The 11,809-nt window shown below is 37.5% G+C and overlaps 1 protein-coding gene across 1 annotated transcript in view; it reads left to right on the forward strand.

The window, feature by feature from the left end:
• Positions 1-11,809, forward strand: part of FIRRM (FIGNL1 interacting regulator of recombination and mitosis) — a 25,995-nt gene continuing 14,186 nt past the window's right edge. Inside the window, exons 1-13 of the mRNA XM_050900605.1 lie at positions 1-99; positions 629-668; positions 1,386-1,474; positions 2,717-2,821; positions 3,402-3,542; positions 4,606-4,768; positions 5,134-5,218; positions 5,783-5,921; positions 6,402-6,482; positions 7,497-7,561; positions 9,241-9,389; positions 10,304-10,412; positions 10,951-11,137. Of these exons, the coding sequence (XP_050756562.1) occupies positions 1-99; positions 629-668; positions 1,386-1,474; positions 2,717-2,821; positions 3,402-3,542; positions 4,606-4,768; positions 5,134-5,218; positions 5,783-5,921; positions 6,402-6,482; positions 7,497-7,561; positions 9,241-9,389; positions 10,304-10,412; positions 10,951-11,137 (1,452 nt within the window). The remainder of the gene's footprint in view (positions 100-628; positions 669-1,385; positions 1,475-2,716; positions 2,822-3,401; positions 3,543-4,605; positions 4,769-5,133; positions 5,219-5,782; positions 5,922-6,401; positions 6,483-7,496; positions 7,562-9,240; positions 9,390-10,303; positions 10,413-10,950; positions 11,138-11,809) is intronic.

Below are 11,809 nucleotides of genomic sequence, written 5' to 3' on the forward strand. Positions count from 1 at the left end.
ATGTCCCAAACAGATCCCGAGCTGCTCCTGCAAGAGCTAGGAGGCTGGGACTGGGATCTCTGCCGCCGAGAGCTGCCCGTCGTCCTGCCCCGGCTTCTTATATCCTTCCCGGGAGGGCGGTTCGGTTGCTGGGTGGCTGTAGGGAGGCACCCCGAAATGGCGGGGGGGGTGTGTGTGTGGGGGTGTTCCTCCTTCAGCATTGCACAGTTCAAGCAAATAAATCCGTGGGAGGGAAAGCTGTGCAACCTTTGTAAGGGGCTGACACAGGACAGAAAAGCTGGGTGCCGGGTATTTCACTGGAAACGAGTGCAGCCTTTCGCTGAAATAAAACATTCATGGTAGAAAATACAGTGTGGTTCATTTAGCACTGTAGATAACGCCACCCCCCCACCCCAGCCCCCCCAAAAAACCCGAGACTTACTCTCCCAATACATTGCAGAAGTACTTGTGCTGATCGTGCGGGTACTGAGGTGTATCTGCCCACATTGGGTACGGAGTATCCCCGCCAATTTCATGTGATGGACGAAGGGTATGCAGGACAGTGTGAGAGAAGTCACTGCGACTTCTCCAGATGCTTTAAAGATAACCTTTATGGCAGAACGAGTTTGAATTTCTTTAACGTTTTCACTCTGTGTATCAAGAGTCTGAAGACTGGACTGAGCATATTCGTAAGTAGTGACCAAGAAGTACCTCTTCTTTCTATGGATCGTTGTATTGCAATTGCGTTCTAAATTCTGCACTACTTAATACTTACGCTATAACTAATGACTTTTCACGGTCTTCAGCAGTCCTGCTGGACCTTGCACGTTACGCGAACTGCATGTTGAATAAGCTTTGTAAAAGCCCATAAAGAAGCTGTGCATGTAAGGCTGCTTTTTCCTTCCCACTACTTCTGATTTTTAGATACTTGAAAGAAGGATGCTTTTTGTATTGTATTGTCTTTCTGGCTGTTATCTTACAGGTGGCAAAACTCTTGTAATACCTGATAGTGATAAGAAAATGAAGCTGATATGTAACTGTTCAGCAGTCTTGCTAACATTCACTGTTAAGTTGCATAGTAGTGCCAACCAGCGCATAAAATGTGCAATTATTTGCAGTTTGGAATGTGGAAAATTCTAGTTTCGTGGGCAAACGATTGTGCTCAGCCTTCAGCTAAGTGTAGTCAGGTGTAATGCTCTTATTGATGGGTTTATGCATGTTGGAGCTGTTATTGTTACTTGATTTTTCAGATAATGCGTATGTGGCAAATGTTATGTTGCCTCTCAAAATCAAATACCTGATCTGTTTCTGCTTGATGCAGTTCTTTGTTTCATCTGGTAGGTTGCTACATGTTTATGATAATCACATGTTGTTTTTCTCTAATGTTTAAATGTTTTGCTTTGCAGGTGTTTTGAGGATCCTGACTGAAATGTTTTTGCCCCATATCAGCCTCGCAGATTTGGAGCAAACTTTTTTCTCAAAAGTATTACCTAAGGTATGACAGCTTCAATTAAATGTGGAATTTTCAGTCAGTCCAGTGCTAAAACCTGCTTAGAATGCAGTGATTCTTTTTTGAGGTCACACAATGTAATTATTGTTTTGGGTACAAAACTTGGAATTAAAATTTTACCCTTTAAAAGTTTTAACAATTTTGTGTTGGATTGTTTCTGTGATTGTTACCATTCTTTACAGTGGGGAGAGGATCGAACATACAATGTTCTACTTTCTGTATTCAGTAATAGAATAAGTTTTTATTTCTTTTTGAGAAGATTGGGCTTTTTATAAAATGACCAAGGTGGAGAATTTTTACATGAGGTAGCCTCTCAGGACAAATAAACGGAAGAATCCAACACTCATATATCATGAACAAATGTTGTGAAATTTGTGAATAATATAGTGAATAAACTTTCAGACCATACTGGCCTAACATATGTTCTCTTTTTTGATTAAATGATGGAGAATTTTGTGCTGTAGTTGTATTAAAATTCTTTAGTGCTTACGTTGCAACTGAAGTAAAGCAGTGCCAAATTACTGATCTAAGTTTCAGGCCTCAGCTTGTATATTTTAAGAAGCCAGTAAAAATGGCCATTTGATTTCCATTTCCCTTATTTTATGTCCTGTAGCAAATTTTGGAGATTACAAGAAAAATGGCTCCTAACAGGCATATCCTGAACAAGGATTACTGTACCATACCAGTTTATGTAGTATCCTGCACGTGCCTGGAAGTACTTCACTGTCTTTGCAGTCTCAGCAGTAACACTCGTCAAATATCCAAGGACCTCAACGAAAGTAGAAATTATTGTTATTTGTAGGTCATAGACTTATTTTTCTATGTATTCAAAATGTTAATGATCATTCTCAACAAAAAACCAATTTTTCTGAGACAAAATGAAAATCCTTTTAAAATGATGTGGTTTTAACTAAGTAAAAAATCTTTGGTAGAATGAGGTATATATTTCAAGTGAACGAGCTGGGAAGTTTGTTTTACTAACAGATTTTAGAAAAAGTAACAGCTACTATAGCTTCTGTCTATAATTTGGGAAAACGTTAAGATGGTTTTTGCTTCTTGGTATATCATGCTTTATGATTCATATGCTAGAAAGCATTATTTTCTCCTGTGAGTTATCTCAGTAGCCCATGTGTCCATGCCAAGGAAGCAAGCAAACATAGAATGGTGTTACTATTTGCATGTGTACGTTTATAAATAAAATGTTTAAGTTTTGTTTTGTTCTGACAGACTCTACAGTTATTTGATAACTTGATGTATGAATTATGCAGTGAGGCCAAAGGATTAACCAGCCAGAATACAGAGTTATGCAGTACTGTAAGGAATCTTCTACAGGCAAGTCCCGTGAAATAAGCTGTCAAAGGAATGTTTACATTATTCTTTGATTTTACCTAAACAATTAAGAGGTTTTTAGAATATTTTTGCCAGCTACTAAACAGGTGGTTAAAATGTAATTTGATTTTCCTTTGCAGCTGAAGTTCAATTAACATTTTGTGAATGAGTTGATTACATCTAGCATGTGATGCTAATCACAATTTAAAAAAAAAAAAAAATCTCAAATTCTGCTTCAGTTCCTAACCCAAATGGAATGCGATTCTCCATATTTAAAGAGTGAATCTGGCACCTATTTATACAGTCACTCAGTTCTGAGTTTTAAAATTTTTGTAAATTGAGAACAGTAATCAAAAGAAAGATGAAGTTTTCAAAGAGTATATGGTATCGGAGAAAAGCTCTGGAATGGCTTGATAGTATTTTATGAAGCTTCGTTCATCTTTAACAAACTACTTATTTATGCAAATAGCAGTGAACTTTAAATGCCATAAAGATCTAGGTGCAATTCAGCTAAGAAAAGATACTTTTGAAATTATTGCAGGAGTGAAAAACATTGATTGTTGTTGTTTATTCTTGCTTTAAGACTATGGTGCAACTGTTGGAAACTCTGACCGGTTGTGTACGATACGTCTGCACGCTGCAAGAATGTGTGCCTCTGGAGAGTATCCGCACCCTTCCGTCCTCGGTTCTTTATGTAATAAAGAACACATTTACACACTGCAAGGTAGGTCTGTGTTAGAAGGAGAAAAATTCTTATACTGGTTGGCGTTGTGGTTTAACCCCAGGCAGCAGCTGAGCACCACGCAGCCACTGGGTCACTGCGCCCCTCCCCCACCCCCCATGGGATGGGGAGGAGAATCGAAAAAAGGTAAAACTCCTGGGTTGAGATAAGAGAACTTTAATAACTAAAGTAAAATAAAATATAATACTAACTAAGAATAATAAAAATATAATAATAATAATGATTGTAATGGAAAGCAATATAACAAAAAAAAGAGAGAAATAAAACCTAAGAGAATACAAATGATGCACAATGCAGTTGCTCACTACCCGCTGACTGATGCCCAAGCAGCGATTCGCCCCTCCCGGCCAACTCCCCCCCATTTATATACTGAGCATGACGTTCTGTGATATGGAATATCCCTTTGGCTAGTTCGGGTCAGCTGCCCCGGCTCTGCTCCCTCCCAGCTTCTTGCACACCTGCTTGCTGGCAGAGCATGGGAAACTGAAAAGTCCTTGGCTTAAGATAAGCGCTGCTTAGCAACAACTAAAACATCAGAGTGTTATCAACATTATTCTCACACTAAATCCAAAACAGAGCACTGTACCAGCTACTCAGAAGAAAATTAACTCTATCCCCACCGAAACCAGGACAGTTGGCTTTTAGGAAACACTCGCTTTGTAAGAGGATCCTATTTTGAAATAATATTGTTGTTGAATTATTACTTTTTTAATTTAAATTTAGTTGTTAAATAATTTACAGAATGTACTTAGTGCACAAGTACACAGATGATTTTTCAGCTGTCTGCCCAGCAAATCTGACCTGGTAGTGAGAGGCACAGACTGTGCTATTTCTGTATTTTGCATCAATTTATATTTAGCAAACAGGGGTTCGTAGCAGAAGCTACAGATCTGGCTGTGTATTGAGTTAAAGTAGGTACGTCTATGCCTTGTTCTTTTTTCCAGTGAAATGTATAACAAAGCTCTCAGTGTTTTCAGCATGTGAAAAATCAGGCTGTGATTCCTGAACTTTTTTTTTTAAATGTCTTCTTCCCCGTTTCCTACAGGACAGTGAATCAGTGTACTGTGGGCATCTGCACTTGATTTCTGACCTCCTGCAAGCTATGTTCAAGGAAACTTACTCTCTTCAGAAGCAGCTGATGGAACTACTTGATATGATTTCCATGGGCTCTGTTTCTACTGAAGATAACATCACAGATATGGTGTCAGGTATATGTGGATCTAACACTTCTTTTAGTCTTGCTCAGTCCTTTTTTCTATAGAGAGTATGTCTGAATTTTTAAAACAGGGTTCTGAGCATGCTCATTTCCTGCTGTCCTGACTAGCCTTTCAGAAAGCAGCTTTTTGAAGCTTGAAATATTTCCATTTTTCTCCTGAAACTTTCTCTGTGGGATGGGGCATGTGGTGTAGGTTTGTAGGAAAGGGGCAGCACTGAGCCATTTTCCTGATTCAGTGTCAATGCAATGGTGTTTTCTAGTGCTTGTGATTGCTGCTGTTTTCCTAGGAGAGTAGCATAGCTGTGAATTCATGAATCTGATTTAACTCAGTTGTTGCTGTTATTATTTCCTCCTTAGTAATCCACACTGTGCTGGAGATATGCTCTGTCATTTCCAATATGGACCATGCTCTTCATGCCAATACGTGGAAGTTCATAATCAAGTATGTCATTGAACTCTTTGGATTTTATTGTAACATAAACAGACTGTAATTTTAAAGAACCAGTGTTTCAATAGCTTTATGTTCAGAGTTTCAAATAAAATTGAAATTGGAGAATTCAATTTAGCTATTTAGCTAGTAAGTAAATTTAGAAATTTAATTTAGAAATCTAGCTAGTAAGTAGTATTAAAGGCACTGTCAGTGAAGGTAGTTAGGAATCGTGCATGAAAAGTAATAGAAGCTTGACTTTTTGTATTACAATGCAGAAGAAAATTTGAAACACCGTTGTCCGAATAAATAATCTTAAGAGGTCTAACCTGCAATTTTGTAGGCATTTTTGGCTTGAGTTGTGCTGTCTTGCGCTTTCATCCTGCCTCCCCCTGCATTTCAGTCGTGGCTATGAAGAGGGTTGTTCTCTCTAAATTTCTGGTTTCGGTGTACATGGATATTGCTCCAATTAGTGTTGTATAAAAGCCTAAATAAAAGAATTAGTTATTTGGATTTGTACTAACTCATTGCATGATCACTCCTGACAATTAAATATCTGCTTATATTCCTATCTTTTAGGCAAAGCCTGAAGCATCATTCTCTGCTGCAGTGCCATCTGAAACACAGTGACATCCTCAGTGGCCTGTGCAAGGACACTCTTCTTTCTTTTCACTCCTGTTTGCAACTGGCTGAGCAAATGAAGATGTCAGAGATACAGGTGAATTAAAAAGCTCCCAAAGCTGCCGTTGAACTTGAGGAGGATAAATTCTTTGTGCTGTATTATTGCTTGGAGTGGTTTGGGTTTGTTTTTTGTTGGTTTGGGTTTTTTTTACTTCATGTCGTAGGCAGAATACCTTGTTCTTTTGAAAGCATGTGAAAATGAGGCCCGTAACTTTGTTTAGATTGGGGATGTTTTAGTGAGGCACTGAAAATAAGTTTCCACTATACTCTATGGGAATTTTTTTTTATTTCCTAAACTGACAGTATCGCAAGGTCAATCAAAAGATAACATTTCAATTCTGAATATTGCTATAAAAATGTTGAGGCATACTGAAGATTTTTAAAGTTTTTCCCCCATAGCTGCAGAGTCTATAGAGAATCAAGTTCAAAATAGGTTTTGAACATTGTTAGCAATCGAACTTTCTTTTTTACTGTATTACTCTGTATATTAAGTTTTAGAACTGCTTGTTTTGGACAGGAGGGCACTGACCTCAGGCTGTTCCAGAAGACAGTCAAACTGTGCAGGTTCTTTGCTAATTCCCTTGTACACTACACCAAGGTAGGTTTTAATACTTGAATTCTATGTTCGTATTAAATTTAAGCCTCTGGTCTGCAAATGGAATAATTTTGTACTGCATAATATCTTAACAATTTATGGCTGTACCGTATGGGTGGTATAATTAACATCCATGCATAACCTGCTTCTAGTTCTTCCACCTGTTTATACTCACAAGCCTAAGCAGAATTACTGCTGTGATTTAACAGAAAAACAAACAAGAATAATAAGCTGTTACAAGCAATGTCACTGAGGAGTTGGTAGGAGATGTCCAGTCTTTACAGGCAGCCTTGAATCAATGCAATAATAACTTTATCTGGAAGAATTAAGCAGATGAAACCTGTTGCCAAGTTTTCAGAATTGTTGCTCGTTTCAACAATTGAAAACGAGGTGGCATTAATAAGAAGAAATGCCCACACACTGTTGTTAGCTCTGACACTAACTTCCTGCTCTTTTCCTGGCCCTTTCGCTTTGTTGCTGTGTTTTATTTTTCTCATTATTAGAAGACATGCTGTAAATTTACCCATTTTAAGAATGTATGTGAAAAAATTTTGCTCTCTAGGAACAGCAGTGATGGTGCATTCTGCATCTGTTCTGTCCCATGGGGTAAAAGCAGGGGAGCGATTTTTTTTTTTGGTGGTGGTTTTGGGTTGGGTTTTTTTGGGGGGCACAAAATGAATAGCATTGTGACAGGATAAAACAGCCTTGCAGCATGTATGAGACCACTTCAGATTTTTGCAGCTCTCTATGGCTATTACAACTGTACTTACCGATTTTTTTAAATAAGCCTATAAACTTAATTATTTTACCTACAGTATATATACATGTAGTGTAATTAATCTTAGGAGTACTTTGTTTATTGTTTGCTTTGCACTTGCTTTGTGCTATGGATTGTTAGAACTTAACCAATTTTTGCAGTGTAGTACTTTACACACCAATATAGCAGAACAGAAAGAAAGTGTATTTAATCACACATTTTATATTAAAAGTACCATTCAAAATTAATGGCTTTTGCAGGAATTTCTTTCTTTCTTCTCTGATTCGTGTTCTCAGTTACATCAGCTCTTTCTTCAGATATACAGGTAAGTGAAGTACAAATAATTGATTATTTATAGTATCTTAATAACATCTCCATATTGCATGTTTAAAGTTACAAGTATTTTGAGATGTAAAAATACAGTTCTCATTCCAGAGCTGTTGCTTTCTTTTTTCATGTACAGAAATCTAAAATATTTTTTTAATAAATTGGGCATTTTTGTGTGATACTACTTACCTTAACCCCATTCTTGATCAGTGCTGTGAGTGTCTCATATTGACAAACCACTAACTTTGTTGCAATTACTTATGTCAACATTTCTTAACAAGTTATGTGTAGAATATGCAGATTGATTGTCTTGGACACTGGGTCTGTTTACGCAAGTTCATTTGAAAATTCTTGTTCCTAAAGTCGAAATTCCTGAAGGTCGGATTCGCCCTTCGGTCACCGTGCAATGAAACAGGCAGAGTTAAAACAGAGCAACCCAGCAGTGTAGCTTCCACTTGGAAACAAACAGTAGCGTGATGTTAGTCAAATCGTGTAAAGTCAAGGCAATTCAGAATTACCATTCCCTAGTAATCCTAATTCCTTTCTGTTTCATACATAACTGAACAGCCACGCACTCTTTTTTCTTCTGTCTTAAATTCTAGTGAAAGAAAAAATCCAGGACTAAATGCAGGTGTCAGTAGCAACATTTGACAGATTGTTTCTACTTTAAGACAAAGTATGGAAACACTTGTCCTGAAGGGAGAGAGGATCAGAAACAGAGTATCCTGAATTTTTTCATAGCTTTGCTGTTGTGTTTATAATCTTGTGAAATCTCACAAAAGGACACTCTGGTTCTCCCGGAAGCAAACGCTTTTTTAATGTTATGTTCGTAAAGCATAACAGTCTCCAAGCGGCTTATCATTTTTCTTTCAAAAGTTTTGTTCTATTTTTTGCAATAGTGGGGAAGAATAGGGGAAAATGGACTTTATAGTAGAGGGCTGATTTCAGTCGTTCTTTTGGAATTGAAACCAGGTTCTGTGGTGAGATGCGCATATGAGTTCACTGCATGTTTCACTGCAAGATCGGGTGGATATTTTTTTAAGAGTTTCCTCTTCTAACTTTACTGGCCTTGTAGATCTTTCTCAAGTGGAAGGTTGTAAACTTTTATTCACTCAGCAAAACTGAGCAGGATTTTTGAGGAGGAAGGTAGCATTTTTACAGTCACTTTATAAGCCGCAAGAGTAGGTGATTTTCATTTCATGATCTCTTTTGCTTTATTCTGATATCACTTCTTTTTATTGCCCAGGGTTTTTTTTCTCTTCAAAGAAATTGTGGTACCCTTTTATTAGAGTCATGTGTTAAATTAGTGCTGTCACATTTATGACTGTCAAATTGTGTATACAGGTGTTTTCTTGGCTTTTCATTGCTTGACTTTTTTGTGATTCAGTATATTTCTTCTCATAGATGTTATGTATTTTACATGCATTTTCCGTGAGCTTGTAAGGTTTTCTTTCTATGTTCAGTAAAATATTGGATTGTGATGCTTAGTTTAAAGGCTGAATGCAGAGTTGTAACTCTCAGGCTTAATAGCTATTCTAAAATGGGGAGCCTTTTGTGTCTTTTATTTCACAGTAACAAGGAAATCATGAATTTGCCTTTTTGTAGTTCTTTTCAAAAGTGATGTTACTGAAAATGCTAATGAGAATATTTAACTTTTTTTTTTTCATCCCCCCTCAGTAAGTTTCCTCCCAGTCTCTATGCTCCAGAGATCTTGGAAGTTCATCGAGATGAAATATCCCGGGTTTTTCTTGTGGCTCTGGACCCTCTCATCAACCAGCTTCTTCCCTTTAGCCCTTTTATGGAGCAAGTGTTAAGTGAAAAGTTAGGTGGGTTTAAAATACAGCTACCACTGCTATAGTACTATGTAAGCGTCTCTAAGGGATCAGGATTGATATTTTGTCTTTCTGGACCACAAACAATATTCTGTACTGGTTTGCTTGTCTCTAATTCTTTCGTAAGTACTATGATATAGCCAGTTGCATGCTAACTCAGATGAATTTTAAAATGGATAGTTCATTTTGCTGTTGAATGCATCTTTTCTGAAGTACTCACAATAACTTCAGTATTAATCTGGTTAACAGAAATCCTGTCAATTCTGCTGCTTCGCATAATTTCAATCCACATTTGTCACAAACTTTCACAGTAGGCTGAAATTTTTCTGCTGTTCTGTTGGTGGGGGAAGACAGCTATTTTTTCCTAAATTAAGTATTCTCTGTGAAAAGTAGAATGCCTTCAAAACTGGGAGATGATCAGCTTTTTGTTATAACATGCCCCCCTCCCCAATTTCTGCCCTGACCAACATGTCATAATTCTGAGATAGCTGACTTACTTGTCCCCTACATGCGCACTCTGGCCTTGTGATTATCCTGACACACTTAGAAGAAAACTGTGTGTTTTCAGTGTTTGAGTCATCCACTGCTTTCAAGGAGACTGGAAGCATGAGGCGTCCAGATTGTAACTCCTTTGCAGCATCTTGCAGTGACAGTTCAGAACTGGAATATTTTAGATTTTACCTGATACAGTACATTGGATTTGTTTTTCACTTCAAACACAATGTTCATGATGAAATGTTCCTTTTTTCCCAGCTCTGTCTATAAGTGATTTTTGATTGTTTTACTGGGAACTTTTATGTTTCACCAGTTGTTCGTCGTTTGTCACTTGCTTAAGAGCCAGTTTACACACACGATGTATTGACCAGGGCAACTAGCATCACATTTAAAAAAACCCGAAACTTCTACAGGTCTCCCTCCTGAGCAGCAGCTGCCCCAGTGTCTTATCCTGATTACCATAATGGACAAGCTGTCCTCTCAGCCCGAAGAAGTGCAAACTCTCTGGAACACAGGAAAAAGGTACTAAAAAGGTTTTCATTGTAGTTCTTCACCACAGCAGTCAGTCTATACAGGCAAACAGAGGGGCTCAGCTGCTGGGGTTTCCCTTGCAACTGAATAGTAAAATTTGTCAGACTCTGGATTTACATCCTTATGCTGAGAAAAACAGGATCTGATGTTCAGTGCTTCAGGAAGGATAAAAAGCCAGAGATGTCTTTGTTTTTTCAGGAAAGGAATGGTATTTAGAGTACTTCCAGGATAAGAAGAGAGATATGTATGTAATTTGTTGATACTTCACTAAGTTAAAATCTTGCATTTTTATGCCTGAACCCTCTAATAATCACCTGAATTTGTAAAAGAGGAAGGTAGTCACGAATGTAAATCTAGTGTAAAAGCACTGAAGTTATTGCCATCGTTTCTGGTCAAAGACAAAGATTCTGTAGTACAGACGTTGCTTGCAGGATTTGGGATTTGCATATCTGTAATCCAACTGTTTTTCTTTTTTTTTCTTCTTTTTTTTTCCTTCTTTCTTTTTTTTTTTTTTCTTTTACCCTTGCAGCCTGTCTTTGTTTTCAGCTCTCTTCTTCAGTTTCCAGCAATGTTCTGGAGAGCTTTCTCTCCCTGTTTGTTTGCCAGAGGTGATCAGTACAGGACAGCCAGCAGTTCCCATCACCCTCTATCACTATGTCTGTGTCCACCTGTGCTCCTTCATTGCTTCCACGCTCCCATCACGCTTTCCTCAGCTGGTAAGATTGGTTTTTTGCTTATCATCTCTTCAGCTGTTGTGATGCATAGGTACTTAAAAAAGAATCAGTTCTTTCTAATGATCTAGCTCTAAAGAGATGCTTAGGTATGAAGTGGTTCTGTAGAAAGCAGCTGTGATACACTTACATGACTGGAGTTCAGTTATACATCAAATGTCACTTGTGGGAAAGGGGAAAATAAAGCTTCATACAAGTTTTTGAGAACCTCAGTAGTGTGGAAAATTTTTGTTCTCTTTGGGGATGGGAGGTCAAGTTGTTATAAAAGTTCAGTGCTTTCTTTTATGCAGCATTCAATTTGCATTAAATTTACCTGGTTTTGTTAGTCTACACTGTGAAGTAATAAAGTGGCATTTAATATTTAGAATAGATTATATTGTGATTCCAGCTAAGAACATACCATAAAATGGTGATAAGCAAATTCTTTTACCTCAGAGTAGTATTCTGGGCTTTGAAAACATTATATAATGTTAATCAAAGTTTTTCACTTTTTACTGCACATAGAGAAAAGAACCTCTAGATAAATGTAAACCTTTATAAAGTTAAGAGCTGTCACAAAAATTATAGCCCTAAGTTAGGGTTTTTTTTCTGAATACTACGTTCCTCTCAGATAAAATTTGTGTTCCTAAAAGAGGAAAAGGTTTTATTTGGTTTTCA

This window comes from Gymnogyps californianus, chromosome 8 (genome assembly GCF_018139145.2).
Source record: "Gymnogyps californianus isolate 813 chromosome 8, ASM1813914v2, whole genome shotgun sequence".
Classification (NCBI taxonomy): Eukaryota; Metazoa; Chordata; class Aves; order Accipitriformes; family Cathartidae; genus Gymnogyps; species Gymnogyps californianus.